Below are 22,015 nucleotides of genomic sequence, written 5' to 3' on the forward strand. Positions count from 1 at the left end.
AATGGAGCCATTGACATCGGTATTTTATAAAAATGGCATTTCAAATCTGAGACAAATATATATTATTCAATGAATAATAAAGATCAGTTTTTGATTGGTGAGAGTGGATTTTCCTTTGTTTTTCATACAGACACACATTGTGGAAAGTTAAAAGACCTGCATGTGAAAACATTCAAAAATCCTAATATTGTAATATGGTTGCAAAATTTTACATTGGGCTGGGAAAGGCCTTTCACGCTATGTCTGAAACACAGTAAGTCATAAAAGAAAAAATGGTAAAGTTGACTATGAAAAAATTAGAATTTTCCTACACCAAAAAACAAACCATAATACTGTATGCAAATTCGAAAGACCAGACATACCTAAACACACACACACACACACACACACACACACACACACACACACACACGCATGTATGCATGCACAAATACATATACAAACACAACAATAGGAAAATATAGCACTTATAATAAAAAGTTGGATGTTAAAAAACAATATTCAACAAAATGTTAGCATTTTGTTATTTCTGGAACGCATATGCTTCGATCTGACATCTTGGCCTTCCATTCCCAAAGCTATGGCTTTACAGCACTGGCATTTTTACCCAGGGGGCGGGGCTGACCCCTCATTCAGAGACCATGGAGCTTTAAGAAGTCTGAGGAAATGACTGAGAAAAGGCAACAGCTCTAAATGGAGTTGTTCTAACTACTGAGGACTTGGGACATTCTCTTAAAATCCTTGAATTTCTTCATTTATCTGAAAAATGTACATACTAATACTAACTTACACCACTAGGTGGTTAGGAAAATTAATGCATGTTACTAAGCCTTTGAGATCCACGTATAAGCATTGTTGTTTAGTGAGTGCAGAGAATTGTTACTTCTTTGTAACCTGCTTAAATCAATGCATGATATTTACATCAGCTACTCACTAATTCTGAAATCAAACATTATCAGGTATACTTTAATTTAGCTCTTTTATGGAAATGTTTGTGCTGAGTTCAAATCTACATGAACTATTAGCTAATTTTTCATTGTGAGGACACCTTAAAGCAAAAAATATGGATTTTCCACCAATATATTGTTCCTTTTTCTTTATGTCATTTAAGTATCTTAAGTAGCTGTGCAACTTGACTACTTCACTTGTACAATATGAAGATGAGCAAACTGAAGGACAAATAAATATCCAAGTAAAATAAGAGGAATATCCTCTAAATCACTTCCCTGATTCTGGACAAAAACAGGCTCTTATCTTTGTAATTGTCTTTAGAAATCATTTAGCTCTGCCCTCATTTCACAAATGAGGAATCTGAATCCAGAGTGGTTAAGTAACTTGCCCCAAGGGCATGGAGCTCCTATCTCCTAACTCCCGGTCCAGTGCTCTTTTCTTCCAAAATACTCAAAGTTCTCAAGTAGCCACAGTGGATATATTGTCTTAGATTTTGTCCAGAATCTTGGTAGATATGTTAGACAGAGACCGTATTTGGATTCATGCTGATAGCTGAGGGTGGCACATGGAAGGAATCTGACTTTTTCATCCATCAAATCTCGCTGGGAAACTTTTGACTTCGTGAAAGGTGAAGTTTGTTTACATTTTAGTGGATATCAATACTTGGGACCCTGAGCCTTAGATTTGGGTATTCAAATGGCTATATGGTCCCATTAGTGTAAAAAACAATTCAGGAATGGCTTTGGTAGGCAGTTGTGCTAGCATCATTTCCTCTAGATCATTGATTCCCAAGCATGACTCATCCAGAACTGCCTAGCAGGCTGTATCAAATCCAGTTGTTGGGGCTGTCGCCCTGCAGAGTCTGATTCAGGAGGTCTGGGGCCACATCCAGAAATCTGTTTTTAAAAAGCACCCTGGATGATTTTCAGGATCATCCAAGTTTTGGGGCCACAGGAATTATGCATACCTTTAAGGAAGCAACTATCTGCTTTCTACTGTTGACTCTTAAGCTGTCAGTAGGTGTAGAATTAGATACATTGTACAAAAAATTATACTGTATTTTGTAAGTAGGTTTTTTTTTTTTTTTTTTGCCTCCTAGGCAGTGCTCATTTGGTTAATTATAGGTAGAAAGAGAGATCATTCTTCCCAATATACGTGTGAAGAAATGAATGTTTTGTCTGATATAAATTTGTAGTGTTACAGAGTACAGTCATATTCTTGCATACTCAAGGTCAAATTATATTATGGGAGTTTTTTGGGTTTTGTGTATAAAAGAAGGAAGCATTATTACCAGTAACCTATGAGTCTTATATATCAGCCAATGACCACGTCATCCTTTAAGTGCATAAATTTTATGGAAGCAAAGGTAGAAGTAAAGGAGAGGCAAATCCTGAACATATTTGCAAACTTTGTTTCTGAAATGTATGTTCTAATCTCTTCTGGCTTCCAATTCTCTTCTAAACTTTGTATCTTCTAAGTTTTAGAAGAAATCACAATTTTCACTTATAGTTATCTTGGCCACTTACAACCTTTCAAGCAAAATAGAGGAAACTGGGTTCCTGGGTGGGAGGGCGTAGGATGATGTTGAGAAATAAATCTAACTGAATTACAAATACTCAGCAGTAAAGAGAGTATTTTAATGAATCAGGTGATAACCATTAGGGTGCATTTCATCTCCACTAAATCTTCGTACCAAGGCCAGATTCTACATGAATGTTGGTACGTATTTGTGTAAATGTATTTTTAAGACAAAAGCCAATTGATATCTTATGCTTTAATACTTATTCTAATCATTTACATAGATGCATCATGTGCAGTAATCATTTTTATTACCTATTCACAAGCAAAAAAATTAGTATAAACTGGGTACAATAAAATAGAGAAAAGAAATATTCAAATAGATAAGAGTTTTGTTAAAAAAGAAAAAAAAGAAAGGACACATTTATCAGGATTCCTATTTCCCGTACATAATATGGATGTTTGTTTGTTTTTATAAGTTAACGGGACCGGTGGTTTAACTTGTTATTGAAACATGCTCGAAAAAAATCAGGTAGCTTATTTTGTCATTGCTTGATATGAAACCACTGGCATTTCTCTGGGGAAAATAAGTTTAAAACTCTTTAGCTCTCAGGCAGTGGGTTTTAATTTTTTATATTGGTTAAATGTAACCGTGGATTTGAGTACTCTCTCCTAATTTCTAACTTTGTGTAATCATTCTTGAAACCCCAAATCTAGATTTTAAAAAAGGAGCCTTCTAAAAAGTTTTCCTGAAGTTTACTTTTCAGTTACAAAGAGTAAAATAACTTTCTGAAATGCCTTCTGTAAATCGTGGTGGTGGTGCGGTTTGTTTGGGGAGATTTGTTTTGTTTTTAAAAGAGAGTGCACTTTCTTATGAAAGAGACAGGGAAAGTTTTACCTGTCTGTCTCCTGGGTTTTTTTTTTCTTTCTTTCTTTCTTTTTCTTTTAAAGATTGGTGATAAGGAATTCTAACTACTTAATGAGATGGGAGAGGCCTCACTCCATTGGAGTGGAGGAGTCCAGGTGGAAGTTGATGGATTGGACAGGTAAAGAGAAGAGTCCCGCCTCCTCATGCCTATAGTTGGGTATATATTAGGAAACCTTAAATTATGTACAGAGAGAGAAAGAGAGAGAGGGACTTGAGTTCTGTTATCTTCTTAGTAGATTCACATTGTAAGGGTCTCAGAGGGGGTGGGGGGGTTGGCAAAATCCTGGAGCCAGAAGAAAGGACAGCAGCATTGATCAATCTTACAGCTAACATGTTGTACCTGGAAAACAATGCCCAGACTCAATTTAGTGAGGTAAGGATTTTAGATTTTAGCACTCCACTTAGAGATGCTTTTTAATTTTTATTTTTTTTTAAAAACTTACGTATTTGCGGTTCTCGGTCACCCAATGTAATGTTTTGCAAATTGTATATAGGAATCTCCTTTTCTTGGTTAATGTTTTCTGTGGTGGCTGTAAGATTTTTTTTTTTATTAAGTAGGAGATGAAACAGTAGGAGAAGATGAAAAAGAAAATAAAATCTGGGTGACATTATGTATTGAAAAAATAATATTCAGGAGTTTATAAAATCGCTTTTTATAAAAACAGACTCAGAGAGCAGATCACACTCTGCTAGATACATCGCAATGAATCCTCTGATGGGTATTCATGTACCAGTAAGAAAAATTAGTTGACTGTGTCTTAACTTCTTAGCATAGTTCTATTTCCAGACTTCATCTTAAAAGCAAATGAAGCTTTTTTCAAAATAATCAGGTGAGATTTTTTAAAGCCATCTTTGTTTTTAAGTCTGTCAATCCAGAGACCCACCTAAATCCAGAAGGGGCTGTAATAACGTTTCTGTCGTCTGGAGGGTGACTTGTACTTTCACGTGTGATGACAAATAAAGTTATTTTGGAGGGATGCATTGTTAAATATTTATACATGCATACATGTAAATGTGTATTATACCATACAGGATTTTACTTAAGGGATTGATTATTTGCATTTCTGATCTCTTCTCAGCATGTTTGTCTTAGGTATTTAAACTTGTGCACAGAGATTAAAAAAAAAAAAAAATCCTGAAGAGACTGTAAGACTTTGAGGAAGTTTCCTAAGGTTGAGGGAGGTCTAACAACAATATTAGTTTACATTCCTCAGAATGGGGCAGCTGTGTTGACACTAATCAGATTGGGTGGATGGGGGGAGTGTTGTGGAGAGAGAGAGTTCGGTGTTTCAGATAAAAATGCTTGCAGGTGAGTGCTTGGAAAAGTGGACTAGAGTACTCAAATTGAGCTCCTTAAAAATCAAAACAAAATGCATAGTAGTCCGGTGCAGACCGCAAGAGGAAGAGTGGAGCAGAGGGCTGCAAAGCAGGGACTGTGCTATCGTATTGACCACGCTATTGTCTAGACTCCTGAACTGTGTAAATACAACAGGGGAAATATCGAGTTATCTAAAGAGGGAAAAGGAAGTGCCTATTTTTCTTTAAAACATTCAAGCAGGCTTGCTTGTCCTCAGTAGAGAAACTTGAGTTTCTTGTTTTGCTGTAATATTGAAAGTTAGCTTAAAATGTTACCAATTTGTTTTTAAATAGGATTAGCTTTTAAGATCTTCTTGATTCTATTGGATCCAATTTTGTCCAGTTTTGATCATTCAGAAAATGATCTGTCCATCATATCATACCTGAGTTTGTTTGTCTTTATTCATGAACTATTTCACACACAGTATTTATAAGCCGCCTAGGATCTTGTAAGTCAAATGGGAGAAGCAAAATCTGTTCATTGATATCTCTAAGTGAAGCACAAGGTTGATGTAAAGTGGCAAGAAATGATTATTTTTAGGTTAAATATAATGTGAAAGAAAGCAGTTGCATTAATGTTGTGATTAGAAGATATTTGTAGAAATTATTTCCTTTTATGGAGGCAAAAGAGTCATGTTGTATGTGAGAATATGGCATGCTTATGAAAGAAAATAGTTTTATACACAGGTTTTAGTTTTTCAAAACTTTAGGTAAATATGTAATCAAGAGCTACAAAAGGCATCACTTATCTGTTTTCTATTGGAATGCTGCTAAGGTCGACGAAAAATATCTGTAAAAAACATGGCTGCACTTCCCTACCTTTCTATGTCTTTTTGCATGTTGCCTGCATGACTTTCGTATCCTTCCACCAGTGCATGTATTAGGTTATAATTTCATGGCTTGATTTCCATTCTATTACGTAAGAACAACTTTCTTTCTGTACAGGATTATGCTTTCATATCTAGTCCTCTGTAAAAATTCAGTGCTACATCTAAGTATATGAAAGGCCTGGGACCACATAGCTCTGAGAACCATGAATTTAATATAAAAGTGATCATGTATGGGGATTTATGTTTATTAGTAACTGTCAATACAGAAAAAGCAACCTAATATTATCACACAAGAATTGTTAAACATTGGGTAAATTAAAAATGAAAAAGGCATAAAACTCCCTGTAAGAGTGAAAATTATTTAAAAACTGTAACTCGTTCTTTGACTTCAAATAAATGTATGGTTTAATTTGCTAGCAATTTCTTTGAGTTGATAACTCAAAAACTATGTAAGAACACTGTTTCTTCTCTACTCCTTTTTCCACAACTTTTGAATTCTTCCCCAACCCTTAGCAGATCTGGATTTGGGGGAGCTGCTAATTAACAGGAAATGGTCCGGAAGGGAGGAGAACATGAGCAGGATATAACAGGCAAGGCTGAAGGCTCTACCCTTGGGTACAGCGGAGAGGCCGCAAGCAAGCTCCACTCCCCAGTGTCGGGCCAGGAAAGACAGAGCCTCTGGGAATGGTCTCAGACTCGGAGATAGAGAGGGTCAAAAGAAAGGAACTTCTTCACAGATCAAGTTTTAATTTCAACTTTCTGGCAAAACAAAACAAAACAAAACTGGGCTGTGTGTGTGGTGTAAGTGTGTGTATGTGTATGTGTGAGTGGGGAGGATCTCAAACTCCTTCTTAGAAAAAGATATTTACTAAAATTCCTCATCCGGGGTTTTAGATGATGAAGCAAAGACACTTTGGTAAATGGGTTACAGTATTTTCGAACTAAATGGGAGGTTCATATATGGAAACACCTCATTTTACAAATCAGGGTTAATAATTTTTCTTTCGGTAGTTGAGAGAGCTATATGTACATGATCGTGTTCCCTTTACTCAGCCACTTTCTTTTTAATACCAAGGAGAGATGGGATGATTCCTAGCAGATGCTCCAAAAAAGTTTCCATGAAGAACTGTTGTACAAAGCCAGTTGAATGCAAGAAAAAAAGTGTGGAGACAGCGGTGTAAACTCCCTGTAGCCCAGGTCATTCTTACTTAATTGACTTCTTTGTCTGCTTGGTCTAGGGAAAAAAATCTTTTCTGTCCTAGTACTATTTCTACTGACTCAACCATTTAAAAGATATGGGTGTGAGTTTTCTATTGATAGTTAATAAATGTACTAAGCTGTCCCACGATGTACTTCTGAGCTATTTAGCATCATAGGAAAAAGCACAATGGGTGAGAAGCAGAAGCTGCAGGTTTAATTCATGTCAGCCAGGTCGTATTCCTCACTCCATGCTGTGGCCATAGATTGCACTACTTGTTTTACAGTTGGTTGTCCTCGAGCCTGGAGGGAACTAGGAGAAAGACATCTTAGATCACAGATCACAGATCATACCTTCCTTCACCACTACTGGAAAAAAAAAGATTTTGAGACAATAAATCACTTATCCTTTACCTCGATAAGGAAAACCATGTTTGGTTTGGTTTGCTTTTTAGAAGAGCAGTGATTCTCAACAGGATGTCACACGTGCAGCAGAAAGCATCAATGGATGTCTACATTTTCTAGAGCAACCAAAAAATTGTTGGTTTCTTTTTCATTATACATACATTTTCTGAATGCAAAGTTGCTAAAACATTCCTCAATTACTATGTACAGAATTTAGATTCTGCATTCTGCTTATAAAGGGAGTATGTATCTAATGTCATGAGATTTTAAAAAGGGATTTGGATCAAACAGTTGAGAAATATGTTACCACAAATACACCCTAGTTTTCTTTGATGTGCATATGATTGCTTTGGGTGGAATCTGAGCTGGTAGAACAGAGGGGCACAGGTAAAAATCCTTCCTTCCTAGTATAACTTTTTTCTCCTCTTGAATATTTTTAAATTTCTAATTGTTTTATGTCAACAAATAGAATGAATACAGATAACAAAAAGATACTTCTGTGAAAAACAACTTGATGATTTCAATAATTTATACGTTTTACTATTTTGAAGATAAAAAATTGTTAAACCCAAGTGGGCACTCAATTTTCTTTAGATGTATGTTGAGGAAAATGTCAGATGACTAATATAGCATTATTGTCCAGTGCCAATTTAGTGGAACCTACAAATGGTATCCAATAGAGTACTACATTTTGGGTCTGGAAGAGAATGGATTCAAGTATCAAGGTGAAACATTTGATTCAAAAATTAAGTTTTAAATCTTATTCCTAATCTTAAGGACACAATCTGTGGGCCCAAGAAAATAGTGAAATGTGGCTTATTAATGGGCCACCTCTCTAAACATTTTATAATTTTTACTTATACTCTTTGATTAAGTTCTACGTTGTCAATATTCATGAAAAGTAGTATTGAGAAAGAGAAACAGGTTAGAAGAAGAACTGACTGACTCTTAAAAAAATGTTCACTGAGCATCAATCATATGTAAAATGGTACATAGGCTCTAAAAATAATTAAGAAACAATTCCTACACTAAGAAGTTTATAGTTCATTGGGGGAATGAGCTAAGTATGCGTGCAATTATAATACAGGAGAGATTTTAAGTGTGTGAGCAAGATAATATAAAGCATCAAAGGGAAAGAGCGTCCATGATGTAGGAGGATCAAGAAAGTCTATATGCATATGTAAGATGAAGCTGCACTTGGAAGGACAGATGGAAATTTCCAAGTTCTAGAAATATAAGAAGGAAGGAGGATTTTAGGTGAAGAAATAAGCATCAGCAAAGGGAAGGGGGGTGAGGAGTGAATGCTGATACACCGAGAAGCATCAAATAGTTCAAATGCAATTGAAATTATGAGATGATCAAGAAATAAAGTTGGAAATGCAAGATAGAGTGGCTCAGAGATGACCGTAACACTGAGAGGAGAGTACATTTATTATAGTGACAATGACAAGCCATAGAAAAGTTTTGAACAGAAGAATGGTGTAATTGTGTAATTGGAGTTCTACTAGAGAGCACAGGGAAAATAAATGGCTTTGCTTGAGATTGCTTAGAAGTATGAAAATGCATTTCTCTGCATTGCACATTGGCTGCCTGTTTTGCAGAAATATCTATCACTTCTCTCGAACCTTTGGAAGGATACGAATGGATTGTTTCTAAAGTCTCATACAACCTGTGTATTTTCTGCCCAGTGCTCTTTTTAATAGCTATGGTCCCTGCCATAGACAAATTGGGAACTATTGGTCTTGGTTTGTCTTTATTTATGCCTGCTATTCTAGCATAATTACTATTAGCACACCTTTTCACTTTCAAAACTGTCGCATTTAGAAGATAAATTATATAGTCACTCTGTAAAGACCCCATTCCTTATTTAATTCTCTTCCACACACTAACACTCCACCCCAAAATGAAAAAGTAGTATAAATTTGGCTGTAAGCCAGATACAATGATTTTGAAGTGCCATCCACAAAACATTTTGATTCTTTCCCCACTAAAGGAAGCATTTCCTTCCAACCCGACAGTTACTGAAAACTTGTAATAGTCACTGTGATATGCACTGTGAAGAAAGAAGAAATTAGTAATTCACAGCTTCTAGCCTCCGTAAATTCATAATCTGAGGGAGTATATGAGGGGTTCATAAATGACTCCAGTATAAAACAGAATTGGTAAAAGATATCCCGAGTTTTAAAAGAGTGAAATAGAGTTTAAACTGTTTATGATAAAGGTAATATTTTATATGGTTTGAGAACTGAAATTCAGATGAGGAGTGAGGGGAGGAAAGACATTCTATGTAGAGGGGATAAAATTTATAAAAATACAAGGGAGGACTGTGCCAGACAAGATGAAGGAACATAGTATATTGATTTAAAAAGAAAATGTGTTGGTTTAAACACTGATATGTATTTACTATTTGTGTCAAAATGGAACTCTTTTGTAGAAATAGCAACAAAAGTTAATTGGAATATTGATCTCACTAAGAGCGGAAATCTATGTGTGTTTTAAAAGTGTGACCAGTGTTCAGAATTCGAGATTGAAAACTTCACATACTCTAGGGATGATGAGTGACATCTTGCAAGAAGGAAAAAAATTAGCCCGAATGATTCCTTGGGCTGAAAATTTGAGGATTACCTTTTCCCATTCCTTAGACTTCTACAGAGACAGATATGGTGTCCTATCATTTATAGGGACTTAGTAATGACATTTTAAAACTAATCAAAGCTAGGAACAAAATTCAAACTGCCTCTCTATGTTTATTATGAGTTAATTTTATTTATTAAATAGTCATCTTAGAAATAGGACCAGAAGTCTTTTCTCTGGTCACTGCTCTAAATGCAAATAGTAATCCTGAAGCTGCATATAAGACATTTATTCAAAATGAGAATCCCAGCTGGGAAATAAATAACAGAGCAGAAGGAAATGTGAATATCCCATTTAAAAACCAACCCCACCAAATAAAAAACAACAAAAATTTAAGATATTATCTTTGCCGTAAAATTTTTAAATTTGACTTTGGGACAAGGATACATACGTAAGATGTAATATGTGAAGATAAATATTGGGAGAAGACATGTCTTTTCCCACATTAATATCCTCCCTTTCCACAGCCTCCTTCGTCACTTCCATCTCACCCAAGAAGACCATGTGGGCAATTGAAGAGATAATAATAGGGCAGGTGAGGGTAGGCCATGGGGGGAGGAAGGAGTGAATCAGTGACTTGATTTAAAGCCAAAGGGAGTGGATAAGAGAACTGGGCTTCAAGATAGTAAACTGGGCTTAGAGGAGACATCTAAGCTTGTACTCATTTCTTTCTCTTTTTTTACCAACCTAATCCTCCACTTTCAAAAAGTAGATTTTGAAAGCATCAAATGTTAGCATATGATTGTCCTACAGACATTAGGGGAAACAGTGACTTTCCACTAAATACAACCTCCTTAAAAGAAATAAGTAGTTCAATGAAGTGTCTGTAAAATCTTTTCAAAAGCCTTACTTTATACGTCCCCACAGTTGATTTCCTTAGTTGGTCTGAGAACATAGCACCTATACTATTCAAAAACCATTCTTTTCTATTTTCTGCAAAAAAAAAATTATAGATTTCTTATTTCTAAGTTGATTGATTTCATGTTTGATATGGACTAACTTTATATATTCTGATTTTTAAGTTGCTCAAGTTTCTTTTTCAAAGACAAAGTACAAATGGATCATTGTATGGATTCGAGCTGAGATGGCTTCACCAGATAATGTTCACCTGTCAATTTAAAATTCAGTAACTTGGGTTAAGATAGAGCACATGTTGGTTCTAGGTGAGGGAATAACTGGCAAGAATAAAACATTTTTGGAATGTTAGTGAATGTGTGTGTAACGTAAATTGATATTTCATGCACAACTTGTAATCTGAATTGCATCTTGTCTGTATTTCTTAAATGACAAAAAGATTTCCTTATAAAAGCCGAAAGAGGGAATTTTGAGTCAAGCTGTGGTGTGTTGCCAGAGGCGGAAATTTATGAAACACTCTCGTCAGCTATGCTGGAAACACTACAAAAGAAATAGTTCTACTTTCTTATTGGTGCTAAAGCCACTAATAGGTGCAGTTTAGTATAATACCCCTATGAGAATTACCACCCCCGAAGTGAGCTTGCCTTGGAAGGAACTCTGTACAGGCATTTTCTTTTTCCTTTTAAGCTTGCGCAAAACACCCAAAGGGGCCATTTCCAATGCAGCCAGTGATCTTTCTCAAGTTTATTCTTTCTCAGATCACAGAGACAATGGGGAATATGCCCTGTTTACTCAAATCTGTCTGGATTAGTGTCACTCTATTGATGGAATCAGAATTAAAAGGAAAACCATTACCCTCTCAAAGGGCAGCATCAGATGTTTGGGGAATGGCATGATTACTTTTAAATAGACCGTGTGAGACTCTGTCACCAGACTGAGGTTGAGGACTCCACAAGATACACATGAAGAGAAGCAGTGACACTGGGTGAGGCAGAAAGCTCTTCATAAGCCTTAGGCCTGGGAAATGATTTCAACAGACAATCCCAAAACGCTTGAAAGGCTAAAAATCAGAATGGCGAGATTTCAGAGAAGAGGGCTTTTCTGCCTTCTTTCTTCACTCCAACACCTCACCCCCAAATATTTATCTCCAGGTCAAATCCTTTCCAGTCATTAAGCCCTGCTGGGGAGAAACTTCACCCTGAAAAAGCTCTCCGATTCCCCCATTCAGGATAACACTTCCATCCTCTGAACTTTTTTACTCTGTTTCCTCCTCATTGCTTTCTGTGTGCACCAGATCCTTCCTCCCTCCCTATCCTTTGACTGAAGACTCTGGGAGGGTAGAGGATGTGTTTTGCTTATGTCTGTATCCCCTACAGGGCCACTCAGTAATGTTCCCTGAATGTGATAAGGACATGCATCTGTCGCTGTTGCTCGAAGGGACATCTTCACCTAGGAATACATGGTGTATTGTATGTACTTGAAAGGCTGTTTGTAATTGACTTGTGCATAAATATAAATAAAGCGAGCCCACATATTATACAAGCCCCTTCTATCTATATGTTCTGCAGGTAACCAAATTGTGTCATTTTCCTTCACATCTTGCAAGTCATTTGTTGTTGTTTGTTTGTTTTAATAAGCCCAATATTATTTCCATTATCTTTTAAATAGCAAGAAAATTTCTGAAAGACAGGCCAGATGATTTATATGGTATCAAGTAATTAGTGTAAAGTATGTGCTGCTTTCACATAATTGATTACTCGTAAGGACACAGACTGTGTTTGATTAAAAAAAAAAAAGATTAGACTTGTATCTTGCTTTGCAGGCCCTTTTTAAAAGTGTTTTCCTGCGTCTGCACTGTTCCCTTGATTCAGTTTATCCCCTGCAGGTCTCTGTCCTCACCAGAGATGGGGGTAGTTTGATCTGGGTGAATAAGCTTGATGATTTGCAAACGCTCTGTCCTTTTAATTCTCTATAGTGTTATCACTAAAGGATGTCTGAGAAATCTCAAAGCAATTTTTCTCTTAAACGTGGTATTCCAACTTTTGGTTTTGCTCATATCTTTTATAATAGGATAAATAGAATAAAATGAATAAGATGAGTGTCTTTTCAAAAGTAAGGTATGTCTTCTGCATAGCTCAAAACTTGAGTTTTCTTTTGCAGTTAAAGTGACAGCTGAGAGGAACACTCCAATGTTATATAAGTCACCATATCTAATTGCAAAGTAATCACTAAAAACTAATTATCTCAAATATAATTTAAAAAGTAGCAATCAGCAAAGAATTTGACAAATAAAAGCAAATTCAGAACTCATGAAACAGTGTTCACTGCTTGAATGCCTATAGTCTAACAAGATTGAGTAGTACACTCCTTGTTTCAAGCCTCAGTTTTCCAGTTGCAAATAAAAACTAGCGTTTCAACCTTTAAGTGTTTGTTATATTGGAGCATAAATTTATATCATTTGCAAGAAAGGATTTATAAGTCTGATAAACTATAATCTCAGTTCCTTAAACATACATTCGTAAACTGTTAATTATGGCTTTATTCTAAACTGAATTCTGGCTAACTGGGCATAAAATCATGAAAATTAGGCAGGGAGGGACCAATTTTGTGGCCTATCTACCAGAAACTAAATGTCTTTCTCTAAGCTTGTTTCTGGGTGGTTTCTTTTCAAAGCAACCTGCGTTTGGCCATGTGCGCCATCAGTAGGAAGTGAATAATTATATGACCACAAAGATATAGGTTCTTATTGCTGATCTAGATGCATTCGAAACAAAACCTAGACCATCAGGTTAAAAAGCACTGCCTTGGCACAAAAGTGTGTATGTGTTTGTTTTAAGGAAGTAGAAGCTCATTAATAAACTTCCCAGCTAGGTGTGAGCTACCAAGTATTACTCATTGCATTGTGAGTGACAGGACTGGCTATTCTGCTACTAGTTCCCATAAAAGCTGAAGCTAAAAGCACAATTCCCACCTACCAAGACAAAGCTAAACAAAAAGTAAAGATCATAGAGATTATTTAGGGATGCACTATAACATTTGTCTGACAGTAGCATATAAAGAAATGAATCAAATTTGGACACAGACTTACTTCAGGATAAAATAAATGATTAGTTGTATTAGAATAAAAGAGATACTTTCTGCAGGTAATTTTCATGTTGAAGTGTTTTGCATTTATTCTTTTAAGAACTGTTTCCTGAGCATCTATTATGTTTCAGCCATTATCCCAGGTATTGGGGATTCAGTACTAAATAGGCCAGATATATTCTCTCATTAACTTATTGCCTAGCAGAGAAGACCATTTTTTAAAAGTTTAGACATATAGTTAATTTCTATTATGATTATGTGATACAAAGGGAAAGTGCTATGAAAATGTGGAACGAAAGAGAATAATCTATCTGAACAATCAAAGAAGACTTCTGGGAGATGACATCTGAGCTAAAGATTGAACAATGAATTGGAAAACAGCTGGCACGTGCAAAAGACTTGAAGACCGAAGGAGCTAGCTTTTAAAAAAATGAAGAAAGTTCTATTTGGCCAGAGCAGAGTTTCAAATAGTGCCTCACAGGCCACGTTAAAGACCTGAGGCCTTTATTCTAGGAGAATAGGGAGCTGCTCAGGGAATTTAAGCTTGAGAGTGACAAGATCAGATTTGCAATGCCTTTCAAGTGGTAGTTACAAGGAGTTGGGTCTCTGACCTTTTGCAGTTATACCCATTCTAACTAAGCATGGGGAAACTTTTATATCCTGTCTTTAATGAGTGAAAAAAAAAAAAAAAGCAAATCAAAGAGGTGTGCTTTTCTTGATTGTAACTTTTAGATAAAAATTCCAGACAGAAATGTGAGTGATTCCTATTTACATGCAATCAGAATGAAAGCTACTTAGGAAAGCGGGTTCTTCAGCCAGATTTACTGGTTTTACATCCAGGCTCTTCTCACTACCTTGGGCAAGTTACTTAATCTTGTGGAGCTTCAGTTTCCTCATCTATAAAACATGTATAAAACATGGATATTAATGACATGTATCTCATGAGAAATAAGTAAAACCGTGCAAAGCACTTGAATGCTCTAAGACACATACTTACAACTCAGTAAGAGAATTAATAATAGTAGAAGTAATAGCTCATACTCTTTTATAGAGGGGATGGAACTTGGATGATAAGTAGATTTCAGAGTTTTAAAATTTATTTTTATTTTTTTTTACTCCTGATAGTCACCATTACTTTATTGAAACTGATATGTCTTCAGTTTCATGTCATGGTAATGAAAGCTTATTTTCTGTGATAAAATGTTAATCACATTTAATCACCCATTGTTTTAAGTCACAATTTAGGATATGAACTAGAGAAATATACTACCAACATTATTTAAAAAATATTTTTAAACTCGCTCTCAAAACCAAGGATGCATTACTGCTGAGCTTCTAAGAAGGCAGTATGGTATGCTTAACATAAAGATGGCTTAACATTCATTGAAGAATTTTATTACTATGTACTTTCTCCTTTTAATATTACCATATCTTCTATATAGAGCTATTAAAACATATTGATTGCTATAGATTGAAAATCTCTTCAAACATATTTTGATTCCCTTTGAATTAACTGAAATTCTGAATATTTCCCCTGATACCAGAATTAAAAATTACTAAATATTAAAATTCTATCCTGCTTTCTGCTTAGTTTGATACTTCTTCGACATAAAATGATAATAATTCTTTCAGAATTGAGATGCCTTCTGATTTTCATTTTGTTGATTTGTCATGATTATTATAGGAGTATATGCTAAAATAATATAATTTAAAAGTTTATTTTTCTTAATTGAGTTCTACACATTTTAATTTAGCTGCATTTGGATCAAGTTTTAACTTTAATACCTGTCACACTTCCTATTTTTCAAATGCTGTGTCTAGTGTTAGTTGACATTATTGTCCACCTGATCAGCCAACTTTGTATTTATTTGCCTCACCTGCCGTTGGGGCATCTAGAGCTCTTTCTCCTAAATTACGGAATCTTGGTGCTCAAAGGAATCTTGACACTTTGTGTCAGAACACAAGACATCTAGTAAACTCTCTGCTTACAGTCTTGATAGTTTTGGGTGTGCTTAAATACTTTATTCTTATATTTTGTTCTTTGTATGAGTATATATTACTTGAAGTATTCACTTTTTATATAATTTTAGAAAACAAAATAAGTGAAATATTTTATACCTAATACAATCTGGTTTTGAGAAAAATGTGATGCTAAATAAATTCTTCAGTTGGAAAGATGGTGTTTTAACTTGACGTTTAAATACCAGTAACTTTTCTTAACCTGGAGTAGAACACTGTAAGTCAATTGTGTTTAATTCTAGCATAAAAGAAACCATCATTCTCTGAGGTGGGGCAGGTGGCAGAAGACGAAAAAATGACAAGTATGTTTCCCTTAGGCAGTGCTTGTTGAAAAGTCACTATCCTGCTGATATTTCGGGATGGAAATGTAGTACTCTCTGCTAAAGTATAATTGAATGAATGCTTTTAAAGCCAGGGTCATGAAGTAAAGCTGTTTTCTTTACCCATGAAGGACTGTAGAATGTTCATAAAAGCATCTCCGTGAAGCCTCAGGTGAAAGGTGGTTATCAGCTGAGGAAACTGTATGGGCTGCCTAAAATGTTTTAGATTTCTAAGTTTGGTCAGGGATATCTGTATAGAGAGAGAACAGTTACCTTAGAAAACTGTTTTGAAAGTGGTCTTACAGCATTGTTTTAATGTAGCTTCACAGATGAGGATGGCCATAAGTCACAGAATGTTAGAACTGGAGATCCCTCTCATTGAATCCTCAAATTCAGTCTCCTCAATTTTACATAGACTTTGGATTATGGTAAACTAAGGTCCACAAGTTGTTCAGCTACCTTGCCCAGAGGTGCACAGCACACCAGTGGCAGCGTTGGGACTTAGACTCCATGTAAAGAAGTCTAAGTTCAGAGTTCTTTTGCATTACTAGGATCCATACAGGAGTGTAAGGAGTACTGAAGCATGTTCAATCCTCTAGCCTCATCCAACAGTCACTCATGGATTATAAACACCATTTCTTCCAAGTGAAATTGGGGAATGCTGTTGTATCTTGTAACAAAGGTCTGGCTGAATCGAGATAAATTATGATTATATATCCCAACAGTAATCTCTTCTACCTCTGATTTGGTCCCTATCCCATTTTTTAAATAACCTCTTACTATATATTGTTGCTACAGTGTCATAAATTTACTATTAAAGATAGTAATATCTGAAAAAGAGGACATTTTTAAAAATTCTCTTGGCCAGGTGTGGTGTCTCACACCTTTAATCCCAACACTTTGGGAGGCTGAGGCAGGTGGATCACCTGAGGTCGGGAGTTTGAAACCAGCCTGACCAACATGGAGAAACCACATCTCTACTAAAAATACAAAATCAGCCAGGCTTGGTGGCACCTGCCTGTAATCCCAGCTACTCAGGAGGCTGAGGGAGGAGAATCTCTTGAACCTGGGAGGCAGAGGTTGTGGTGACCCAAGATCGTGCCATTGCACTCCAGCCTGGGCAACAAGAGTGAAACTCCATCTCAAAGAAAAAAAATAATCTTTTACAGAATTGGTGGAGAGAGATTTTCAAAAACACAAATTATAGGTAAATCCCTATTTCTATTGCACTAGTCAAATGGCTTCATTGGAATCTCTTTTTGATGTTAAATACTTTTATAGGAAAATAATTGTATCATCAACTTTAAGTAACTATAAACCCAATTATTTAATATTGAGTTATAGCAATATATATTGACACAGTTTTGTTTCTTCATGGTGAAAACAGTTTGAGATTCAGCCCCTGGGTATCTTTATACCTCCCATGCAAGCTATGTTTCAGAATGCCCTCAGGGTGTTCTATGATTGCAGGGAATATGTCGAGTCCCTGCGACCAAGGTGTACTTCATCCTTTCTGTGGCCAGATCAGCTAGTTTGCGAGGAACCTGAATATATCACAACTACAATTAAATTTTCCAGGGTCCAAACAGTGAGTCTTCTATTTCAAAGTTATTTTATAGGAAATGAAGCATCTGTTTGGAATCACAGGAAATTGTTTATTTTACTTTATAAGGTTCACAGTAGACATCACAGAAGTTGTGTTCATTTTTACCTTTATGTTTTGTGGAAAGAATACTGCCTCGTTTTTCAGACATGTTGAGATAGGTATATAATGTTTCCATTCACTCATTATTTGAGTGTCTGCAGGGTATGTTAAGGTTATTCCAAAATCAAGATTATTTCATTTCAAATATGCCAATAACTTTTGTAACCTAAGAAATACATGCATACGGGACACGGGGGCTTAGGGAGTTCTTCCAAGGGCCGTTTTGATGGCTGATCTGAAAGCGTCATGTTCTCATCTCTGAGACTGACTCTTTGACTTGTCATTGTCAAGAAGCATTGCATTAACATCCCAGCATAATACACATTTCTCTCCTCTGTTATGGAATTATTGGCAGTAAATTAGGTAACAGGTACTGCTCCCTTCACCCCACCAGATTTGCTGTGATAGAAAATAAGGGATAGATAGTATTCACTTGACCTGAGACAGCTTCATGGGCGTAAAAACTGCAATTGGTCACACAGGGTCCTATCTCAGAAAAGCACCATTCTTTGTTTAATGCTGTGCCATCATCATCTTGAAATTCTTAATCTATGAACAAGAGGTTCTGCATTTTCATCTTGCACTGAGCACTACAAATTGTTTTGCTGGACCTGTCTGGGTAACACTTTTGCTTCTAGACTATAGTGGCCAGCCCTTGGCTTCCAATTGTACCCTGTTAACACATGCGATCTTTCTTTAAATCAAAGGAGTAAGTAAATAAGAATATTTTCTTTAAACTAGATATTTTAAAAATTAACTTCTGAAAAACGAATTTATTGATTTTTAATAAACTAAGAGAAGTATGTAAATGGATTCCCAGTCATTCAGTTCTGACTTTGGTGGGTTTGTGGTTGTTTCTGTTCATTTTAAGCTAACATTCAAAGTTAGTAGTGTCGGTTTTATGCTTTCCAGGAAAAGACCACGGAGTATACTACTTGGCTTATATTTCTGTAAAGTATTACTTGAGAAGCGTTTCAATTGAAATGTGTTTTCCCACTTTTATTTTGTGTAGTAGGCTGATTTCTCATCAATCCTAAGGAATATACCTTTATGTTATATTAACTGAGGATTTAGCATTGGTAACAAATCTTGTTGTTCTTATGTACAAAATTGCACTTGGAACTGTATATAAGTTAAAACTATGATGCTTAAAAGTAGACCCATCAGTACCCACATTGCTATTAATGACTTTTGACATATAGTTTCTGCTTCTTTGTTGCTTCTCAATTGTTCAGTCTTTCTATCATTCCAAAGGACTCTTTTTGTGACTCCTCAGTAAATGGAATTTTCCCTTTCTTTTTCTTAATATCCATAAAATCAGTTTACTTAAGAAATTATATAGCAATATACAGCCTCAACCCTTTCTCAAAATTGTCACTAGCTTCTCTTATTCATTAAAACATTTTCATCTCATTAAAAATGACTTCTTCCTTTAAAATTTCCCAGAAAGTGTGGGGAAAGTATGGCCTCTTTATTTTCTGCTGCTCAGTTTAAACACATCATCAAAGACAGATAATTATTAATGTCATATGAGCATAACAGGAGATTTATAAACCAGGAATGTATTTTCTGGGAACCAACTTTCAAGTTAGTCAGGTAAGTTTTCTTAACTTCACTGGTGAAGCCCTAGGATAAAGCAGTGCCTAGATCAGGTTTGTTTACCCTTGGCCTTATATGGCACCAAACACTGTTTCAGGACAGTGGAAGAACAGCCTGGCAGGCCTTCAGCCTAAGCCGGCCTTGCCCAGGCCCACTCACAAGGAGAAATAGGAAGGAAGGCCAGTTAGTGTGCAAAGGAGCATGACTTATTTTGAGGTCCCGTTAATTGCGGGCCAACAAAACAATGGCAGTATTTGAAGGAAGAAATATAATGCAACGGAGTCACCATATACTTTGAACTGCAGAGGGAGACTGAGGAAATGTTGCCTCAAGGCCAAAAACCCTGGCTCAAAACACAGGTTCCTCAGGTGGCTCAGAGGCAGACCAAGTTCACCAAGTCAAGGACATTTTCCTGCTATCCCCTTGGGGAGAGGGGCCTTCACCAAACCATCCTGGACATGGGATCTCCTGCTGTTCAGAACCCACCCAATAAACAACAGAAGCAAACACTTTTTTTTTTTTTTTTTTTTTGCCCCTTACGTGGAATTTTTCCTTTTTGTAAGTCCCTGTTGAATTGAAGAGTGTTTGCTCATTGGCTCTTAAAGTGTGGTCTGAAAACTTTTTTCTTCGTTTATATTGGGTTAAAAAAAAAATCAAGGGGCCCATGCGTCTTTGTTCTCATCCAAGCCCGCAATTAGCTGGGTTCCTTCTGTGTAGCTAGAAGCAGGAGGGAAGGGGGTGGCCCAACAGGCATTTTACTGCCTGCGAGAAAGTGCTGTGAGTTTCTTTGTCCTTTTTGTCAGGGACGGCTGCCTCCCTAATTGTACTGCTGTAGGGAGGCACGTGCCTTCGGGAGCATTATCTGATTCCTACAGGACGTTCAAGAGTGCTTTGTATACTGACCCTTAACTTGAACACAAAAAATATCTTTTCAATCCCCTTCCCAGGCTGTTGCCTCAGGCTTGGATACCTAAGAGCTTTAGTTCAGCCGGGGTATGGACCATTGATAGGGGCTCAGGTTTTATTTTTTTGTCCCCTAGTTGTCTTACCTGCAGTTTGGCCACACCTGCCAGGAGAGAAAGCCGAAGATGGTGGATAAGCGGTGGATAGCAGCTACAGAAGTCAGAAGGGAGAGAAGGCGAGACAAACAGCTGCTCTTGTCAGCATGGGGATAAGTGTAAAGAGATTAATAGTTATTTGAAGAGCAAATGGGGACATGGCATTCGGCAGTGGAATGCGAATGCATGAATGTAATGGAATGAGCATGTGACTATTAACATTTAGACAAATGCTTCCTGGACTGAATGGAATGGCAGAGCCCACTACTTCTCCTCCCCCTGTGGAAAAAAAAAAAAAAAGTTCAATAAAATAATTAAAAGTTTGAAATTTTAAAAAAGATAAGCCTAGCTCCTATTTCTTTGTAAGTTTGTTCTTCTCTATAGTTTTACTTAATCTGGGACTCTCAGTTACATTTCAACTGAAGAGCTAGGCCTACTTCCTTTATAAAATATGTACGAATAGGACTGCCTTCATCTTGCTTTTGATTTTTTTTTCTCGTTCATTAGGTTGATGAAACAAGGTTTCTATGTGTTGGAAGGTTTTACAAAGGAAAAACAACTGTACCATAAGCTGGTTGCCCTTTCTGTTCATTTTGGCTTAGGTTTAGAAATGACGATAGGCTGATTTGCCTACTCTGGCTGACAGTTTTGATGGCATGCGCAGGGCCCTGAACTCAGAACCAGAAGATTCAGCTCTGAAAGCCCCAGTCATTGTGTTAGCGGATGCTAGGGCAAACGCTTTACCTCTCCGATAGTAATACAGTCAGGTTTTTTGTAGAGTAAATGAGGCAAAATTAATTTATTCTTTCATAAATATGTTCTTGAGTACTTTTACTCTGTGCTTGGGCCCATTCACATAGAAGACATAAAACCATCTGGCAGAAGGAAATACACAAGCTAATGTATTTTTGAATTATATTGAGCATAGAATTTTCTTCATAAGTAGCTGGTATTTCTCTTACAAATGTTCTACTCTAGAAAAGAATACATTTCTATTAAGAAAATGAAAGAACAAATAAAAAAAATTAGACCAGTTTGGATGATTTACTAGCAGGTTACTTTTTAAAATACATAGTTGGGTGTCCCTAACCCTGCTACCCATGATCCTCCAGTCTTTGTGAAACCAGTCCTTAGGGGGTTGGGTGGTACACTCTTGGTACTCTGGGACAGAATGTAGAATTGTAAGATTAAGAGAAAATTCGAAGGTCATTTGATTTTGCCCCCTATGCAACAATTTAACACTTAAATCCCCTCTGGAACATACCTATCAAGTGGTCTTTCTCATTTTGTGTAACATGCCCCACCCCCCACCAACAACCTCAAAATGGAGTAACAGGCAGTATCCATTTAAAGACGTCCTAAGCATCCACTGAGCACTGGGAACGTTTTGCCTAGTTTGTGAATAAGCATCTACTCTACTTTCAAATGCTCCGTAGGAAGTCAGTCTCCAGAGGTGGCACATAGAGCTGAGTGATCTGGAAAAGCCGTTACAAACACACACATGCTCAGACTTCTCGTTTTCTCTGTTTATCAAAAATCAACGGTTTTACTTTGAA

At 36.4% G+C, this 22,015-nt stretch overlaps 1 protein-coding gene across 7 annotated transcripts in view; it reads left to right on the forward strand.

Moving 5' to 3' along the window:
- Positions 1–22,015, forward strand: part of TP63 (tumor protein p63) — a 259,044-nt gene that overhangs the window by 147,404 nt on the left and 89,625 nt on the right. Inside the window, exon 1 of one of the 7 annotated variants that reach the window (XM_032171903.2) lies at positions 3,584–3,770. The exons of the other annotated variants lie outside the window; for them this stretch is intronic. Within the exon in view, the coding sequence (XP_032027794.1) occupies positions 3,729–3,770 (42 nt within the window). The 5' untranslated portion in view covers positions 3,584–3,728. Of the gene's footprint in view, positions 1–3,583; positions 3,771–22,015 lie in introns of those variants that run through there. 7 annotated transcript variants of the gene reach the window in all.

This window comes from Hylobates moloch, unplaced genomic scaffold, assembly GCF_009828535.3.
Source record: "Hylobates moloch isolate HMO894 unplaced genomic scaffold, HMol_V3 SCAFFOLD_13, whole genome shotgun sequence".
Classification (NCBI taxonomy): Eukaryota; Metazoa; Chordata; class Mammalia; order Primates; family Hylobatidae; genus Hylobates; species Hylobates moloch.